The following is a 20,550-nucleotide window of genomic DNA, read 5'->3' as shown; positions in this document are numbered from 1 at the left end:
CAATCGGTGGCGGGCGTAGCCGAACAATCGGGTTGGTTTCTCAGGTGGTATCCGACGTAGGAGCGCTGAAGATGTTGTCCACAGGAGAAAAAGGTCCAGGTGACGGGGGATCATACATTTTTGGGTGCATAGCCCAAACATGGCCTGGCCAAAAAGCTTGAGAAACTCGGAGCGATGAGAACGTGCGTCCAATCGAGCCAGCTGCTTGCAGCGCCCGCCACCGAGACGTTTTTGTGAATATGAACTCGGCCATTGAGCGGACGGATCGGACCCCGTGCCAGAGCCAGTGCTTCTCAGCGTCTTGCACCAATGGTGTATGCAACACATCTCCCATGCATCTTACTAGCATGGATCTTACTACTTAGTACCCACAGCTAATGTTGACAGGTCCGTTTCAAATGTAACTTACAGTAATACAATTCTAGCGGCAAAAGAAGTACAATTGCCGTTTCGTAGATAAGCCTGCTAAATGTCAGAGGCGAGTCTAAAGATGGTCATTGTAACAAATCAAGAAAAATGATAAACTTTGTGAAATAATTGGCTGAATAATTTTTGTATAATATTTACAACGGTTTACCGTTTCTTAATGAGCTGGAATTTTTTCCCAGTTTACCAAGGTTACTCCTTTCTTAAACTTGTTTATACATCTGTAGAACTCAGCTGGTAATAACAGACGACAACGTTACTGTGGCGATACCTGGCGCACCGATATTCGTGTAAAGCACTTGGGGCAACGTGCATACGGCACCGAGAGGGTGATCAGTCCATGTCCTCAGGGTAAGTACGTGGCTTCTCGCAAGTAATTGCTTTTAATGAATGTTTTGTAAGATATATGTCTCGCCCTTTTCCGCATATAGCTGGTCATAATATAGAAACAAATTCATCCAGAATGAGATTCCAATGAAGAAAATGAAAGAAGCTCACACCAAGACGTAAGTCTCGAAGGTACCAAAGCTGACGCAACCACCATGACCATCACGACCATTTAAGTCCGCGATTTCAACCGATTTGCTTTATGTTCGCTGACGAAGCGACCTTTACTCTATCAATGTCGCTATAAGTGTGAGCTTCTTTAGTTTTGTAGGAAATGATAATCATTGGAGATCAGATTGGATGGGCGTACGCTACAACGCGTCTTTCTTGTTCTGAGGAAGTGTCGCCATGATTACGGCGGATGGTAGTGTCTTTCCAGTTCCGGGCAGATGTTGCCACGATTACAACGAAGGCAGGAATTTTTTTTTTTTTTTTGGCCAGCCTTGACTGATGTCCCTAAGTGGGAATGCGTGGTTTGAAAAAAGTGCGCCAGGGACGCTGGGAGGTCCTCGCGATGCACGCACACACGAGCGCTCGGAATTTTCAGTGTGCTTTTAAGTGCGGACAAGAAAAGTTACCCTTGCTAAACTGCTTCGCTGTTAAAATATCGCGGCTGTTAGATTTTGTATATAGATGTTGAATACTAACAGGAGAAAGCCTGTTTCTATTTATAAACGCTTTCACCTATTCGTCACAATTTTTGTTTGAGCAACATTGTTTAAGATAGTGTTATTGTCTGTGGTAGTGCCAGAATTTATGAATGCATGTTTTAATGAAGTAACTGAAGGCTACCCCTGAATTCTGTACTCTACGGATTTCAGTGACGACCTAATCACGCGACATCCTTGAATAAATTTTCTTTCCCAATAAATACAGATCTTTTTCTGTGTCTCAATTTTTCGAGACTTGCAACTTGGGGGTTTTAATGCGTTATCTATCTTGTTATCTAAGGAAATGCTTTGAGTTACGTGCTAAAATTTGCTTTTGGAATGAACTTTGCAATATGAACGTCGGCCCTGAAGAGCATCCTAAGTTATCAGTTGACATGCTTCCATCATTGTGAAACCTAAGAAAGTCTGGATAACGTATTTCCAAGAAATCTGGAATATGGTTATCTGGAAAGAAATGCAGTAAGTGTTTTTTACGGTACAGTGAAAAATGAGGTACAGTAACTAGAAAGTAGCCATTATAATATGTCCATGGACACATACTCCCATACATAACAATGTACAGTCAGTCCTGAGATAGCGTCCTCCTTTCCCCGTCCAATGACCTGATCCCTGCGGCCTCAACCTCGTTAATCTACCACACTGTTCAGCATGACCACCAAACATTCGTTTATGCCGCCAATTCATGAAATTTAGTACCATGAATTGAGGCACCCCTTGCCAGAATAACACCTTTCCTACCGGAAACATATCTTTTCCCGTATTTCGTCTTTTTCTGTACTTGATGTATTTTTTTGGTTTTTTCCCACGTTTCTCACGAAAACGCACGCACCACTGCAAGTTGTTTTTATTGGCCGCATGTACCCGCCGACTCCTGTCTCATGTATATCGCCCTTTTGTGAACATAGTTTATATTCCCTGATATTCTTCAAAGCATACCGCGCACTTCCGTTCAGCCTGCACGTGCCATCTCCTGTCACTTCTACCAACGATATCTATCGATCGCCTACCTCTCATTCAAATGCCGTCGTGTAATGGAAGCCGGACACCTGCAGTTTGTGCTTTGTGTATTTTTCTCCTCGCTCTATTGTTGGCCCACGAGCACAGCGCGGTTGTGCGCGTGCACGCTCTTTCGAAACATCTTTCTGTCTCCGCCCCGTTTGCCGTGAAGGTATATAAGAAATACGTGTCTATGGCTGTACGGCAGTAGTGTGATCTAAATCTGTAACCTTACTCTGATGAAGGCAATTCTGTTGCCAGTACGTAAGTAAACTTTTATATTTATTGTTTGTACCATGTACACGACCTTTTACACATATTTATATGAGATCGAATCGAAAGGTACGGGTTCGGTCCCAACTCTGGGCGAGTGTTTTCTTCCTTTTTTTCCGATATAAAATTAACGTTAACTTCACTAGTGCAGTAAAAAACCCTAACGATTCACTTATGACTCCCTTGGCGTTGTAGACAGCCTGCCTTTCCTTCTATGTTTCCTCAACGAGCCCCTCATTTGGAACAATAATATTCTGCAAAGCACTGCGTGGGACTCGGGACTCGGTTCTGGCAGCCTTGATGCCGAAAGGTAGCATAAGAGGGCTTCCGGTCTGTCTACTGCTCATGATAGGCTGTAGAAGCTGGAGTTGTGGCCCAGGGATCAAAAAGAAGGTGCGCTTCACCCCCGTGTTGGCAGAGTACGCTGGGTGCCACCCTCAAGCGTCAGAGACAGTTGTGCTGAATATCAATACCCCAGAAAGTGGCGACAACACTGTCGCCCAGACAGCCGAATTTGCAAGGCATCCGAGGTTTGATCGGAAGGCGGGGCGGTAGGGTATCGGTCCCCACTCTGCATGCGTGTTCTCCTCACTTTCTTTTCTGTATAAACTTCACTTGAGTATTCGTTGTAACGAGTAACGAAAATTTAACCATACTCCTAAGCCTACCTTGCAGTTGTAGACTGCCAGCCTGTCCTTCTGTATTTCATCAGTGAGCCGATGATATATATATATATATATATACTTTGATTGCGAGGAGGGCTGTCTTAGGTTGCCGTAACAAATAGTAAAAAATGGGTATAGGTTCTAACAAAACTGTTTATTGGTCGACGTTTCGGTCGGATGCCGACCTTGATAAAGGTCGGCATCCGACACTGTGAGAAAATAAGGGAAAATGTGGGAAAATAAGGGTTGGCAGTCAAGAAAACCTTGGAAAGCAAAGAGGAGGTTGTGGTGGGTCATAGAAACAGATGAAGAATTTTTTGAGTGAGAAAGAAAGTGGTGAAAAAATCCCACTCGGAGGGCAGTTTTTCACCACTTTCTTTCTGACTCAAAAAATTCTTCATCTATTTCTATGACTCAGCACAACCTCCCCTTTGCTTTCCGAGATTTTCTTGACTGCCAACCATTATTGTCTGTCTATACACACACATATATATATATATATATATATATATATATATTTATATATATATATATATATATATATATATATATATATATATATATATATATATATATATTGTAGCAAGGATAACGAGCAGCTCTTGTAACGGCAGAAGGTGCTTGGCGCGTGTGTTCGGCCATCGTCTGTACGCTTGTACCTGCGCTCGCCTTGCTTCTGCTCCTGCCAATAAACAACGTTGGGTCTACTACCGGAGGGCCAACTATATCCCTTACAATATATAAAGTCACGGGGAGACAAAGAAAGGCGCAGTAGGACATGCCACTGTGGGCCCGATTATGAAGGACGAAGAAGGTGCGTGTGGGGCGTGCAGCCTTGGCGAACGCTCTGCAACAGCTGCATAGTAAATAATGTAGATAGGTCATCTCGTCCTGTAAAGACATCGCGGTTTCATACTGCATGGTTTGCCTTCTTGCTCCTGTCCCCACGAATATATATATATATATATATATATATATATATATATACACACACACATATATATATATATATATATATATATATATATATATATATATATATATATATATATATATATATATATATATATATATATATATATATATATATATATATATATATATATATATATATATATATATATATATATATATATACATATACATATATAGGATTTGGAAATTAGGGGATCGTTAGGAAATACAGAAAGAAATTCCGGCAGTCTACAACGCCAAAGAAGGCATAGGGGAATGGTTAGACTATTTTTTACCGTTAGTGAAGTTACACTATTTTTTTAATTAATTACGTGAGAAAGAAAGAAAGAAAAACACGCGCCCAGAGTGGGGACCGAACCCACGCCTTTCGATTAGATCTCGAATGCCTTACCAATTCGGCTATCTGGGCGACTGTGTTATCCTTCACTTTCTGGGGTATTTATATTTACTACAACTTACTATATTTACTATTTACTACAAAGGCGTCGGTTCAGTCCCCACTCTGGGTGCGTGTTTTTCTTTCTTTCTTTCTCACGTAATTATTAAAAAAAGTAGTGTAACGTCACTAACGGTAAAAAAAAGGGCCCATCTCCCCGCGAGGGGGACTCTAGTGAATGCGTCGCATAGGGGGTGGGTGTATTGCGTTAACGTTTAGTGTTTGGGGAGTTGGTGGCAGTGAATGCGTTGTATCAGCAGCTTCTTGACGTAGTTTGAATGAGTCAAGGATATAAGGCGCGTTCGTAGCCGTTGAATTTGTGTCGGCTTTGTGGCACAGTGGGAACAGCACCATGTACCTCGCGTTCCGCCCGCAAGGTCATGGGATCGAAACCAGGCGCCGATAACTATTATTTTTTTATATAGTGTAGGGGGAGGGGTGCGGACCTGTTGTTGAGAGCGAGGAGGGTAGCGTGATGCGGGAGAGAAGGAGTGGGGGAGAGGGCGCACCTGCGCTCTGAGCTGTTGCGGACGTACGGCGGACGCTACATGTGAGTTAAAGAAATGCTCTGCATTTAAAATAGTCTAACCATTCCCCTATGCCTTCTTTGGCAGTGTAGACTGCCGGAATTTCTGTATGTATGTATGTATGTATATATATATATATATATATATATATATATATATATATATATATATATATATATATATATATATATATATATATATATATATAGAGAGAGAGAGAGAGAGAGAAAGCTTTCCTTATTTGGAAGTCGCCTAATTGAAATTTTCGGTGAAGTCGAAGTGCTGTTGCGGTCCCGGCCATTTTACGAGCAATTAAATAGAAAAACTCGCTCGAGAATTCCAAGATGAAACCCAATGTATCAGTAATTGGAAGTGGTTTATAAGTAGATAGCATAGATAAAACCGTCCTCCCGACAAAATTCTAAATTTTTAGCGTCAAAACACCGCCTAGCTCTGTACTAGGTCGGCGCCATTGCAACGGAAGCAGTGCACGTAAAGCGTCAGGTCAGCGGAGGCTCGCACCAGCGTACGCCTCTCTCTCTTTTGAAGTCCTCGGCCTTTTCTGTTGCGCATAGCTTTGTGTGAGAGGTTGCGTGGTGGAGGATGCTTCAGGTTTCGAATCTAGCGAAAAGTCTGAGCTATGAGGTCAAACTGTGTCGTACGTTCGAATTGCCGATGAAATTCGAGATTCTGAACAAAATCAAGAAGGGAGACGTGTTGCGGAATAATGGAAATCATGTTAGTGTGCTTTCTACGTAGTTGTAAATTCGGTTATTTCGAAGCTTTTCCCGCCACCATGTACTTGATTTTAACGGGAGTTGACTGTACACATGTATATAGTTTAATTCATTGAGGCCCACATTGATCTATGGCAGCTTCAAATAACGAACACATAACTGGGAAGACTAAAACGAATTCATGTTCCGATTATTTATTTCAATTTTTCATCAGGGATGCGAAATGACAGTTTTGTTATGGATTTATATCAAACATACAGATGGAAGATACATTCAAGGTACCTCCTAGGGGGTAATGTACGGTTCCTGCCATGGTTTTAATCGGCGACTAAACGTTTTTTCACTGATTTTCCTCACTTTGTTGCACGAACCTCTTCGAAGTTAGCGCGCTACATCGTATGGGTCCACGGAGAAAAGCAATGCTAAAGGTAAACACAAGGCCAGGATCGCGCAAACTGTGGCGGAGCCATCAACCATGCGACTGTTCTAATGCGAGATCGAAACTATTGTATTCCGAGCAGTGTTTCATAAATTTAAACGCTGTTCATTGCTGCTACAAAAAGCTGCAATTACTTTCTGGCTTCCCCATGGTCACCGGAAACGGCGCCTGCATATCAATCATGGAGCAGCAAAGAATTAAAATTGAAATCAAAACCAAATTCAAAATCAAATTTCTGGATTACTCAACATATTACAACATTGATGGAATAAACCTTTTGCTAAGCCTTGACGGAGCCATGGGGAGCCAAATTAGCAGCTAAGGGACGACTGCTGAAAGTACAGTACAATTACGAAAGGGGCCAAATATGACCCTGTACTTTATTTGACATAATTGCATAATAATAGGCCGATAAATGTCAAAAAAGTTGCTTGGGTTAAAGCATCACGGCATCGGTTCGGCGTTACATAATGAATTGCAGGTGAAAGAATGCACAGGAATATTCACGCATATTTACGCCTACAATAAAGTAAGTACAAATAAAAACAATCGTTTTCAACAAACATATTGCGTAAGCAAGTGTCTGTTAATGTTTCAGAAGTGTTGGTAATACGCTGCAGTCTCTTCAACACGCTTGGAATTTTGTGTGCCCATGACTGCCAAAGGTAACTTGTTCGTGGGCGTGAAACGAGCCGTTCTCTCGGGCGACGAGTTAATCAAGTGCGTGTTCCTAATGCTAGACCAAATAAACGTGTTGAGAAATGCAAAAGCCAATTATTTGAAATGTGTAAGTGGTATAGCAGACGATAAGAACAAAAACGCTTAATGTTAAATATTCTCTGTAGGTCAAACAATTTCTCAGTGGATGTAGCTACGGGAGCTTATTTACGCATCGAATAGCTTTCTTTTGTAAGATCAGTAATGTGTTATTACTCTTTTTGGTTGTCGTGGCCCAAGCAAAGGTGCAGTAATTAAAGTGTGATCCGAAAAGTGAATGATATATGCGCGCACTCACATTTACACATACGCACACGCACGCCCACAATCGCACGCATACGCACAGATACGTCCTCTTACAAAATGCCTCATTTGTTCTCTCCACGCCAACATCTGCCTGCATGTGTTAGCGTGATTCTGCTCAGAACGTTTTCGTTATTTGTGCTTCTTAAGGGTGATAACAGTAGAAACTAAGAAGAAGTGGACGTGGGGTGGGCATGTAATGCGAACGCAAGATAACCATTGGTCATTAAGGGTAACAGAGTGGATCCTGTTGGAACCGTGTCATCCCAGCGCTGACATTAGTTGTTGCGACCGAGTGGGCCGAGCCGAGCCGAGCTCTGTCGCCTCCGGCATACGTCTGGTAGTGGGGTGAAGCGAGCGGTCAGCCGCTGTTGCAGCCGTGAAGAAGTCCAGAAGCCGTAGGCTAACGTAGCTGTTTGCTTCATAGCGGGAGGTGAGCCGAAGCCAAAAAACAACGCCCCGACGGGCGAGGTTACAATACAGGACTGGAGCAGAGTGACAGCATGGATTCGGTGCTCAAACAGGAATGGGTTATAGCGTTTGCGGGGCTTCTATTTATACCCAAAAGCGGTAACGGTCAAAAAAGCCTTCCCTCTACATTTTGCGCACGCTACGCACTTCACAGACACACACAACGCTCTTTCCAGAGTTCGTAAGCAGTCGCTAGCCTCGGCGAACGTTGAGTCCTAGAGAGGGGAGAGCGGAGGACTCCGCTGGGATCGCGGGGCCTCTGTGTCCTTGAACGGGTTGCGACGTGCCTCGCAGGGCCGGCAACCGTCGAAGTTTGAAACCGCGCCGAAGCGAAGCGTCTGGCCCGGCTTGTCGAGGCATGAAGGTATGAGTCACCAAAACGGTGGCGCCTTGGTCGAAAGGCGCACGGAGTGGCTTCGCCGCACAGCCGAGGAGTGATGCGGGAAAGTACGGCGGTGGGCCGTTTCGTAACAATCCCTAGAGAAGGCAAGCGTGACAGGGGGCGGAACAAAGTTAGATGGGCGGATGAGATCAAGAAGTTCGCGGGTATAAATTGGTCACAGCTAGCGCAGGACCTGGATAACTGGAGCTCTGTGGGAGAGGCCGCTGTCCTGCAGCGGGCGTAGATGGGCTGGTGATGATGATTATGATGATGATGATGATGTAGGGTGATAAATTTGGGAGAACTGTGCCTTTAATAGAGCATGTCGCACTAAAGTGTTCGCTTAAAGACAGCGGTGGGTAAGGGGGTTATGAGAACCCCATAAGCCATTTCACAACGGACGTTGGATTGCGCTCACAAAATTCCGAATGATGTGATGTGCGAGGCAGGTAGTAATCAGCTAAAACGTTTAAAACGGCACAGGCTAGCGCCATCACTGGAGGTGAAAAGGCCTCTGAAATTGAACACAAATGCGTTCCCTTTCCAATCGACAAGCATCTTTTAAAAATTTAAAGTGAAGGTGTTACACTACTTAAACTACGGCAGCGAAAAGCCCGTAGTCTGATCCTTATCTCGTTTAAGAGGAACAGCGATATTTCAAAAGTTTACGAGAAAGAACGGCTAACTGCACTTACTACTGACAAATAGTCGCAAGTTAAGGTTGGATCTGCATGATCGCGGCATAAATAATGGTCCCAATCTGCCAATGTCCTATTGCATACTTTAGACGCGCAGATAAAATATTGTCGTTTACTTGAATTGTGCGTGTCATGTGCGGCCCCTTCAGCTTCCGACTCTGGTAATACACGTTCAGCGAGAATGGCTATGAACGTAAATCAGTTCCAAACAATAAGCGTAACCCTTGGGACAACTTACTGCTTTCTGCATGAGCTTAACCCTTTTGCAGTGGGTACGCGTCGTTTTTTGCATACACTAGCACTTACGCACTACTTCGACCGCACTTTTTATCAGGAAAAATGCGTTAGAGGCGTGTGGACGTGCTAATAAAGAAACTGGGTGTAACTAAACATGACAGCAGAAAGAAAGAGTCAAAAAACACATGTTGATAATATGTGTGATGTAGTGCAGTGTGATGAGAATGATTTGAACAACACGTTCACGTCGGCGGTTAGATCACCAGCCTTTTTGGGGAGCCAAAGCCCGAGGAGGTGAAGGGGAGCTTGTCCTGTGAACAGTAGCCGTCAATTTAACACTTTCCACGTTTGTGTTGTTAGGGAAAATCATAAGCTACCTCTTTTGCGTTTGGAAGAGCAATCCATTTAAACCAGTTATGAGTGAAATGGACAATAATCCTCCAATAAATTTTTTAGTGACTTAAAGGACTTATGGACGAAAACGTAATGCAGACACTTCAATGGTTTCGCCGTGGTGGTTCAGTGGCTAAGGCGTTGCGCTGCTGAGCACGAGGTCGCGGGTTCGATTCCTGGCCGTGGCGGCCGCTTTTCTGATGGAGGCGCAACACAATAACGCCCGTGTGTACGAGACTTAGGCGCACGTTAAAGATCCCCAGGTGGTCAAAATTAACCCAGACCCCTCCACTACAGCGCGCCTCATCGCTTGCGTTGCGTCGGCGCGTTAAACCCTACAATCCATCAATCACTTTAATGATTTGATGTTCTGTTCTTCTAAGAAGTTGCAGACAAAACTTCACATAAAAAATTCGACGAGAAACATGGGAGGGCATAGTGCAATTGTGGGTAGGCCCTTCACTGTATCTGGTTAGGAATGAAACTTTTACTGCGGTGGTGATACCGGTGTCATTCCTCAAACATGTGGGGCTTTGGGTTTTTCGGGAAGAGGAACGGGAGGGTAGTAGGAGGGTGCGGAGGGTGAAGAGAGGAGGGAAGTGAAAGGGAGGTAGGGGTGAAATGAATGCAGTTTGTGAACATAAAGTTGATCTCCAAACTGCGCTGCTGGAAAGAGATGGCGGACGGGTAGGAAACACGAGATGAACCCTCTTTCCTGTCCGTCCCTCGTGTTTTTCCTCTTGTTGCACTGTTAGAAGTTCGATCCCGCATATGAACCAACTTTTACAGCTCTCCATTTTGCTGCATTGTGTTGTCGACAAAAACCGGCCACAAAGCTGAGGTTGTACTTGAAACATCAAACACAAACGCGTAAATCTTATTTTCTCCTGTTATTTCCGTGCATTGGCATTCGCATTGGCAATTCCAAGATGCAGATATGAATTCGTAACTCTACTCGCTCAAATATTCGGGAATTATTCAAGGGGCATTTAGAGCCATCTGCAGCCCCGTTATTCTAGTTAATGGTTGCACACGTAGCAGTCTGAAGATCTGCGTGAGAAGCATTGCTGAAACATTTGGAGATTGTTGCAAAGATATTTGAAGGGACACTGAAGTGATTTGAAAAGCGGTGTAAGACTATTCCGGAAATTGTAGTTTGGAGTCTGTAGGTACTTTCGACCACTCCCGGTGCGCTTACACGATTTTATTTAGTATCAACATCAATTCAACACTGCTGCCCTAATCTCTGCATCCTCGTTCCTAATGACGTTTTGTATGGCATTTACACGAGGAGGCCTGGCTTGACTGCACTACTGCACGGCTCTCCGACCGGCTCCGACAGAGTCAGTCGGCTGGCCACGGGTGGGTAGTCGCAATTTGTTCCACGAGTTAAAACTAGCTACGACACTATTTCTGCTTAGAAGGTTGTGCCTTTAGTCTGTTAGTTTGTAGACTGTATCTAGCGTATTAAAGTCTGTGAACTCAAAGCGAAACAGAAACTGAAAGTAGCTCCACACACACGCGCAAATGCGGTGATACGCCGACTTGTACGCCAGTCCAAATTCCAAGTCCAACTGAAGGCAGGAGAAGAGTCTTTGAAGTTACCAGAGGTACAAAGAAATTAAAATCAACCAAAACGTTTATTTTACAGCGTGAAACCAAGGTACAATCGTGATACATTTAAATACGAATAACGCAGCGCGTGCATTTGAGTACATGCCGCGCTTCCTGGCGGAGAGCCGCGTATGCCCAGTACGAATAATTGATTGATTGACTGTAGGGTTTAACCCACCGACTCTCCACATGAATTTAGGCGCGCCGTAGTAGAGGGCTGCGGATTAATTTTGACCACCTAAGGATCTTTAATGTGCGCCGAAATGTCGAACACACGGGCGTTTTAAGTGCAGAGCCCTTTAGGGGCTCGCCTTGTCGTCGTAGGTGGCCCCATGGCGAACTGTAGTCACGGCGTGCTACAAAGCTTCGAAAAACAAGCGGTTTATATAGTCATAAGCGCTCGAAACTCGTTAACCGCTGGCGCTGATGGTACATCTCCCCGTTGTTTAGCACAAAGGAAACCGCAGGTACAATTGAGGCAAAATACATGCAATTAAACGGCACCCCCTGCGTTCATTTCACTCGTTGGGTTGGTTTTTACGATAGCGAGAGGAAAAAAGTGGCAGCAAGAGAAAAAAAGATGGCGCGTTCTAACCTACGCCGTAACGCACCGGTACGTGAGGAATAAAAAGGAAGCCCCCCCCCCCCGAGAAGAAAAAGCTCCCGCTCGCGCTGTTTCAGCCTGGGGACGCGCAAGCACTACGAAGTGGGGAAATTTGAAGTGCGTTGGACAAGCTTCCATTCAACCCATCAGGATAGAACTGGGACAGGGTGGCGAAGAGCGCGATGGGTGCTAGCAGTGAGCCGATGAAGGCGCCACAGCCCATTATGGCGAATCACTGCTCTGCACTTCCGACAGTTTCCACGTTAAAGGGACACTGAAGTGATTTTTAAACATTGCGGGATTACTTGCACAAATTGTAGTCCGGAGTCCATAGGCCATGTTTCGACCACTCTGAACGCGTTCACGCGAATTTATTTAGTAGAAAAATCAATTCGAAAATGCTGTCCTCCTCTCTGCACCCTCGCCAAGTTTTTTGTGGCGTTTTCGTGTGACGTCAGCAGGAGATGAGCTGGCAATTGGCTACGCTATCTGCACAGCTCGCCGAACGTCCTACAGAGTAAGTCGGCCCAGCGTTTAGTCCGCCGGCCGCCGACGGGTCGTCGCAATTCGCTCGCTCATTTGAAACTAAGCCACAACACGTTTGTGAATGGAAGATTGTGCCTTGCTTTACTTTGTTAGTTTGTACACTGTATCAAGTTCCGAGTCCGGGTAGCTCCACACAAGCGTTGCACAAGTGCACATGCGACGCTTCGCTGACTGGTAGACTAGTAGGAAAATCTAAGGCCACTGGCTGGCGGGAGAAGAGTCAGCGAAGTCAATATAGGTACTAAGGAAATAAAATAGGGAAATAAAATTAGGGAGCAAGAAGCACGTTTTTGCTTTTTGTACTGGGTGAAGCACAGCGGCCAGCAGCACGACCACACATCTGCGAACGATTTTCAGTCTAAGAAATGCTGTTGCTAGACGTGAGATATTGTGGCAGTTTGGGGGACGCTTACTGCCCGAGCGCTATAGAACAAAGTCACCTATGGTACTTGAAATGCTAAAACTAAATAAAAGGGTAAACTTGTTATACATTATATACCTCATATATCCCGCCTCGGCAGCGCTGGCTCGTGACCTAGTGGTCTGAAGCGCTAGGATTACTGTTCTGCAAGGCGGAAGTTCGAATCACCGAGGGTACGTGCTTTTTTTTATTTATTCGTTTGCGGCCGGTGTTTTCTGAACTGAGTTCACCATTTTTGGGCCGTAACGTTCACTGCTCCACGAGCGAGTTCGCAGAACGCGCGCAGACTGACACTGACGCGCTAGCGAGTTCTCGTAGGCGTGCTGTTGCCATAAGCACCGGCTACTTGCGGGCAGTGGGCGTAGGCCAGAATAAGAAGACCCTTGGCCTGTTGCGAACACGCTTTTTACGATACAGGCATGAGTGAGGCAAGTTCCGAATTTTCGGGAAAAGCGCACGGCATCTGAGTGTCTGCGGTGACGCGGAGTCTTCATCCACTGCGTAGGCCTCGGCTAGTGATTGCTACGATTCCAAGCCATCCTGGTATTCCAAGTCGTACTGTGATCTCAGGCATTTTACAGCCGACAACATGGCCGAAGCGCGGTATGACGATTACTGAGATGTCGAGAATGTCCATCTAACGATGCCGTCAGATGTCAGGCTTGTTGTTTTACAGAACCGAATCCGAAACTTGTTTGAATGCTAAACGTGGGCATCGTCCAATCAATTTGTATCTCCTCCTGTCGTCACAGCCTTTGGTTGGTGCGGCCGCCACAGACCGTGCATGATAGTTTTTCTTCTTTACTGCTTTATAAAATGATTGCCAACTTATCAACGGGATAAACGATGATAAGTGTGGCAATTTGAGCCAATCTACGCAGTGCAAGCCAAACCGGGAGCTTGACAAATTCACTTCAATGTCGCTTTAAGTGAAACGGTTTTAATTTTTACTTCGTGCCTAGCACCCAACAGACGACGGAAACAGGGCGGTCTTTCTGTGCAAAGGTTGGTCTCGAACTCTCTTAACTTGTTTGCACTGCGCATACGCTTCCCGTCGCCAGGATGCACGGCATGTACTGAAAGCCATGCGCCCGTTGCTCGTATTTCAATGTATCGCGATTGTACGAATAACCCTTTCTGCGACGGGTGAACTAGCAAAGCGGTCAGTAGCACGACCACACATTTGCGACCGATTTTTCTGCCTAAGGAATGCTTTCGCTAGAGATAAGGTATTTGTGGGCGTTCGGGGGACGCGTACTCCACAAAGGTTATTCAAGAAGCCGTAGTTTAAGACGCTGGGAATGCTGGAACTAAAAAAAATAAACAGGCTATGTGATATATACATTATATTCCCATCCCCCGCAGTGCTGGGGTATAACCATGTGGTCAGAAGCTCCGAGTGCAGTGTATCGCATTAGAAAGTTGGAAACCTCGAAAGCACTTGTTTTTTTTTTTTTTTCGGTGGTGATTTTTTTGTACTTGGGTAATGTTTCCTATACTGAATTCAATATCTGTGCTAAGCTCCATTGCTCCACAATCTAGTTGGCTGAAGCGGTGGCGAGTTATCGTTGACGGGGTGTCGACGTAAGTGCCGACTGCTTGCGGGCACAGTGCCAAATCAGCAGACTCTGGGACTGGTGCGAAAACGCCTCTTACGATAGGACTAGACAGGAGAGCTCGAAAGGTAAGGTCGAAGCCCCTCGCATTTTAGCGTCTCCGATGACCCGTAGGGTAGTCAGCCATTGCGTACGCCTCAGATAGTGAAGGCTATGATTCTAAGCGGTGCTGACAGGCTTATCTGACGCATTCTACAGGCGGCAACGTGGCATAAAAGCGGCATGCTGATTCATGATATATCGAGAATAGAGAGGAGCTTTAGCTGACCGTTTTGACGGTCCGCTCCGTTGCCGACGGCTCACTCAGCACTGCTAGAGCTGCTGCAGCATCTTTTAGCTAACCAATAACCGTATTTATCTCGCGGGGGAACCATTCGCATCACTGGCCGTTTCATCTGCGTGTGTAAACCAAATCTTCATCCAAAAATAAATATAGGAATGTATATTTCGGCAAATCAAAACATTCAAAATACCATGTTTATGCTTTTATTCACCTTTGTTATAATTTTCTTGCTGACCCGATATAGTGCTACAAAGCAATTTAAAAGATGCGGTTCAACATTAAAATAGGCAAGGCTGTCTTTCTTGGAGCCGCATAGCAGTAGGCTCACGCCTCGGTCGATGTTCTTCACTTCCGTTGTAAACCTCGTTGAGGTGTGTGATATCTTTGCCTATTTGGAAGCGCTTTCCCTGTTTGGTAGCTCAGTCTTCAACTTAAGAAAGAGAGGTCGCAGTAGCACGCTTTAGCTAGCGGCCGCCATCTTATTAGCGAGTTTTAGCTGACCGTTTTCACGGTCTGCTCCGCTCCGATAGGAAGTGGGAGCCCCATTACGCATGCGGGGCGCGCTTGGCCGCGAACGGCATTGGCTCCGGTTGCGCTGAGCCTTCCGCCGATACCGGGGCGTACAGTTGGAAACGGTTAGCTAAAACTCTCTATAATTCCTCACGGTAGCGTAAGCTGTCGCGACGCTCCGGTCAGCGAACCTGGCTAGCGGAGCGGGGCCCGCTCCGGTAACGCGCTTCCGGCGGGGCGCGTCACGCATGCGCAATGGCGCTCCGCTACCTATCGGAGCTGTGCGGACATTCAAAAACTGTCAGATAAAACTCACTAATGCCTAAGCAACGATAAGGTCTAATGCAAACCATGTTGTTGCAGAGAAACGAAACCGAAACTGGCCTCAATTCTAATCTTGGACATCATTCAATCGCACTTCAACTCGAATACGCGTTACTGCTGTTAGCTGTTGCGGCCACCGCAAATATCGCATGGTATTTTTTAAAGGAAAGCTTCGCTAACCTTATTAAACCGAGTTTCGCCATCACCAGCACTTTTACCTAATTTTACAGCAGATGCGCCGTAGCCTTGGCAACGCACCCCGTAACTCACCGTGCCGAGCCCCGTCACCGCCGCCGGCGGCGGCTTGGCATATGCGCTCTCTGCAGCTGTGTCGCCGCCTAATCACGTGACTCCCCGCGTGTCTGGCAAAAAAGAGTGCCACGCTCGCCTACTCAGTCCGAGCTTAGCCTTCGATGACAGCGAGGGCGGGCGATCTTCTCTCAGCGTTCCGCAGGAGCGAGGGGCTTTGAGCTGTCGTAGGCAAGCGTCGTCTGACCCCACCGCGGATATCGCCCGCCGAGCTGCTTCACTGAAGAGGGAGCCATCAAGCCGAATGATGCGAGGCAACAATAAATTTTATGCTAATACAAAGGCTGATAATGTCTGTGTCCATTAGCGTGTGAGTAACGATGTGTGTGTATCCAAGCCTAATCACAGTAATGTGTAGACACTGACCTAGGCACAGCCGTCATACCCGCCCCAACGTTGATCGTATACCTCAATATGATAATCACAGCTAAATCAAAGTTAAACCAAGGCTTAAGTAGGCTAAGCCAAGCTTTCTTTTTGCATATCCAGTGTTAGCTGAGCTTTCGGCATATATTTTTTTCTATCTTTATGAATTAAATGCTGTGTTATTGACCGGATAGATGATGAATAGTGTTTTTTAGGCAATTTATGCATCAGAAAGAAAAACATAACTCCAGTGTCCCTTTAATTAAAGCGACGTACAACTAAGTGATATCCTTAGAATATATATTGTTTAAAACTGTAGAATTCCTGAAATCAGCGTGATAGCCATTTTAAACATTCTTGGAATATTCAAGAGGCTTTTAAAGCCATGTAACTCTCAGTTCATCTGGTTAATGGTTGCACTGCAATTCCTGAGATTTACAAGGTCAGCATTCGGGCCGCAAGCACAATTGTATAACTTCACAACAGTCAGATACTGCAGAGATTTGTGAAGAAATTCTAACAAATGTTTCTCCATCTAAGAATCCTGAAGTTAGTATGCGGAGAGTCGTACGATTGACTATGGTAAGCAAATATTTATTCGATTGCTTCATACGGGCACGGTAGGTATTTTCGTGCTGTTATAAATGAAGACCATAAGAAATAGTCTACTTTTACAGCCGAATTGATTTATTCAACATCAGCAAAACTTAAATTAAACGAAGCAAAATGTTGTTACTTTCTGGCATTTATGCACCTAAACGAAACTACGTTTTTTACAGCAAGTAATCGTGTGTCTTTTTTTAAGGCACAAGGCCTTCGGGAGAAATCATTCATTATGTGGTTCATTCATTATTATTCATTAAGCCAAAAGGAGAAAGAAAGATATTGCGTAATAGACGCACTCTGGAGACAGCTGCAGCGCTCAGTGACCCTGCTATGGTGTACGTCTGCGTGCTTTCTTTTTACTCGCAATAGAACAGCGCGGAAGCCTCTTTTTCATGTTGCCATCATTTCAGTTCTGGAGCTAACCGAGCCCGAACGACTACAGTTATGAGCAACTACATCGATGTGCTAGGGCGGGCGCTATGGGTTCAAGGACCGACATCACAGATCGTCATCGGTCTCCTCATGGCACTGGTAAACCTGCTGGTGCACGTTCCATTCACCGACCTGCCTTCGCCCATGGACATAGAACTGGGTGATCTGCTCGAAGAGTACGACTACGTTGTCGGTGAGGGTGAATCGCAATTCCACCCTACAGAGCATTTCAAAGTCTTGAGCAATTAACGCTCCGCAGAATTATCCACAAGACATGGGCTCAAGTGCACCTGTGAAGCAGATCACTTTAAAATGTGCTTAATCCTGAACTAACCATGAAGGAATTGTTTCCGCGACCCATTTCCAACTCTTGCTAAGTCTGCACGAAACATCCTCGAGAAAGTGGCCGAAAATAAGTAACTCAAGGGCCTACACGCGGAATTAAGTGCTGTTTATAGTGATGTGAATATAAAACCATCAGTTTGCGGCTGCTTATGTGTCGCATAATTTTCATAGTGATCATTTGCTGTGTGTGTATTTTGTTTTTGTTTTTCCCTGCTTTCGCATTTTTCCCTTGCCATTTGGGGGGACAGCGCTGTACGAACGCGGGATTCAGTTGATGCCGCATGGAGGCGCTCCCATCTGACACCAAGCGAAGGTGCCACCTTGCGGAAACAATTGGTCAGCCGTGATTTTCTGTTATCACATGCGGAATAGCCCAAAACATTCGCTAGGTCTACCTTTGGTAAGCTAGAGGCATGGAGCCTTGGCGGGGCTCGAGATACGCACCCGTGTCGCATTCTACAGGCGCTGGGTTTATTTACAACGAATGAAAAATGCACATTGCGGTCTTTTTATCTTACAGGGACCCTGCAACACTCTTTGTGCTGTGCAAGTAAACCTGCGCGACGTGTAGATTACACTTCCAGGAATACCTGCGCAAAATATTACACGTGCACGTGAGGCGGTAAGCGCGCAAATCGTTGTGAAAGACGCGGAAAAACCAACCGCGCTCGCTTCAATTCTTCTCATTATGCATCCCTGGCATGGCCTAAACGACGTCATTTGGGCCATAGCTGTCCTATTGGCAGTCGCTGGTCAGCTTCGCAGCTTATTTCTCGCATTTCCACTGACGATCCTTGGTGGGTGGTGCTGTGTACCAACCTCTTCTATGCCTGAGCCTGTACGCATAGTTTTGGTGTTTCTTTTGCATTTTGGGACCACGCGGAGTTTGCGTGACGGACTCAATACTTCCCTTTCAACGAGACCACTCGACAAAAAACGTTTATTGCTTCAAAAACGCCCTACCAGCCTGAGCGTGCGCTGGTGAGCAGGCAACAATGCCTGATTTGTTGGAACCAGACCGGAAATAGACCCCTCCACGTTGCGGAGAAAAGGAGAAAACTCCCCGGCCTGTGATATATCGAAGGCCGCCGAAAAGAACGCCGCGAGCCGACCCCCTCTCCGGGAGAGAGCGTGCAGCTTTCGTCGCGTTGTCGGCGGTCTAGTTGAGAGGGAACAATTATGCGCGATTTCTCATCGCGCGTTGTTTCGGTGGTAGGAAACAGATTTTCATCATTCTTGCGGGAGGAGATAGCTGGGACAATATACTTTACCCCAAAATACATTCCGAGTAGTCGATAATAAGTGTTGCAGGGTCCATTTATTCACGTTACCTTTCTTTGTAGGGCCTTCTCTTGGAGATTTGCAGGAATCCGATCTTTGCTTTAACTGGATTGCTTTACAAGGCTCATTCTCCGATTTTTGTATGGCTGCTAGCCTTCTGCTGTCACCCGTGCCCATCATGCTTCCGCGCAAGTACGTCATTTTTTCCGGCCGGAAACTACTAATGAGGCAGACAGATGCGAGAGTTCGCCTGAGTCTGGAATACGACGCAGTGGCAACAGAAGTGGGTAAAGAAGAGCAGTGACACTACGACGAAGACGAAATCAAGAATGCTAGAATAGTGCTGGCATTGAGCTTGCGCATTGACGTTCATTTTACGCTCCGAAGGTGGTCGCATGCACGCAGACACGGCCGCCAGCCGTCCCCGCCACTGACTCCGCCAAACAAAATTGCCCGTCCCGTCGTAACTGATGCTGGCGCCAACATTGTGTCATCTGACTAAAAAAGGAAGCAAAAAGTTCACGGCAGGCTCTGAAAAATTGATCGCCTAGAATATGACCAGGAACGAACTGAAATTGATACTGATAATAAAGAAAATCCAGTCTACAACGTATATTTACACGAATGTGGCAATTTGCAAATTCCCCACTCCCTCGCATTCACCGACAGGTGTCTGGCAAACGATGAATGGCGTCGTGCGGCTGAAATAAATATTACCTTATAACAGGCAAGGATCGTTACACGGGCAGATCTAAACCATGATAAGGGTTTAGACTCAAATTGTCTGCCCAGGACGTAATGCTACGCCTCAAACATCAGATCCTAGATGGAGACGAGAGCTCGTCCCTAGACACTAGAGCAATTTTGTGATTAGACTTAACAAAAGCCTTCGATAACATCGCTCACGAGGCCGTCCTAGAAAACTTACAAAAACTGGAAGTGGGTCGTAGAACTCACTATTACATAAAAGACTTTCTCCCCGACCGGAAAGCTCATGTAACTATCGGAGGGGCCAGATCAGACGACATAGAATTGGGTAACCGGGGAACACCGCAAGGTTCCGACCTGTCGCCATGTCTTTTTAATGCCGCAATGATTCGGCTTCCTGAAATACTAGATCGGGTAGAAGGCTTGAATCACAGCCTTTACGCTGATGTTTTTTTACGCACAGTCTTTCCGTTGCACAACCGCAAAACAAAACTGCCAATTACTCTTACATGGAACCAAATAGGGGTCACATTATGTTTTTAAAGCCAGTCACTAATGATGAAGTTATTGCACCGTTTGTGTCGCTCAGAAACAGTAAGACGGAAGACGCTTTTGGCCTTCAAATCGCACCAATTAAATACGCCATCGAAGTAATAGCACCATTTTTGACGCATATATATAATGCTTGCTTGTCGTCCGCTGTGTTTCCGCGAAACATGCAGTCCGCAAGAGTTACCGTAATCTATAAAAAAGGCAGCAAAGACGATCTGTCAAATTATCGCCCTATTTCTATCCTGCCCGTCTTTTCCAAGGGTTTTGAAAAATTGATTCTTCAACATCTGCTAGATTTCT

General features: G+C 45.6%; 1 protein-coding gene across 1 annotated transcript in view; it reads left to right on the top strand.

Moving 5' to 3' along the window:
- Positions 1-2,690: 2,690 nt before the first annotated feature.
- The window catches only part of LOC144169238 (4-pyridoxate dehydrogenase-like), a 69,466-nt gene continuing 51,606 nt past the window's right edge, over positions 2,691-20,550 (top strand). The window contains exons 1-2 of the mRNA XM_077698295.1: positions 2,691-2,744; positions 17,343-17,557. Of these exons, the coding sequence (XP_077554421.1) occupies positions 17,377-17,557 (181 nt within the window). The 5' untranslated portion in view covers positions 2,691-2,744; positions 17,343-17,376. The remainder of the gene's footprint in view (positions 2,745-17,342; positions 17,558-20,550) is intronic.

Source organism: Haemaphysalis longicornis, unplaced genomic scaffold, assembly GCF_048455015.1.
Source record: "Haemaphysalis longicornis isolate Haplotype H1 unplaced genomic scaffold, Haemaphysalis longicornis Haplotype H1 scaffold_2, whole genome shotgun sequence".
NCBI lineage: Eukaryota > Metazoa > Arthropoda > Arachnida > Ixodida > Ixodidae > Haemaphysalis > Haemaphysalis longicornis.
Note: the sequence above shows the minus strand (reverse complement) of the source record. Positions and strands in the feature narration are given on the sequence as shown.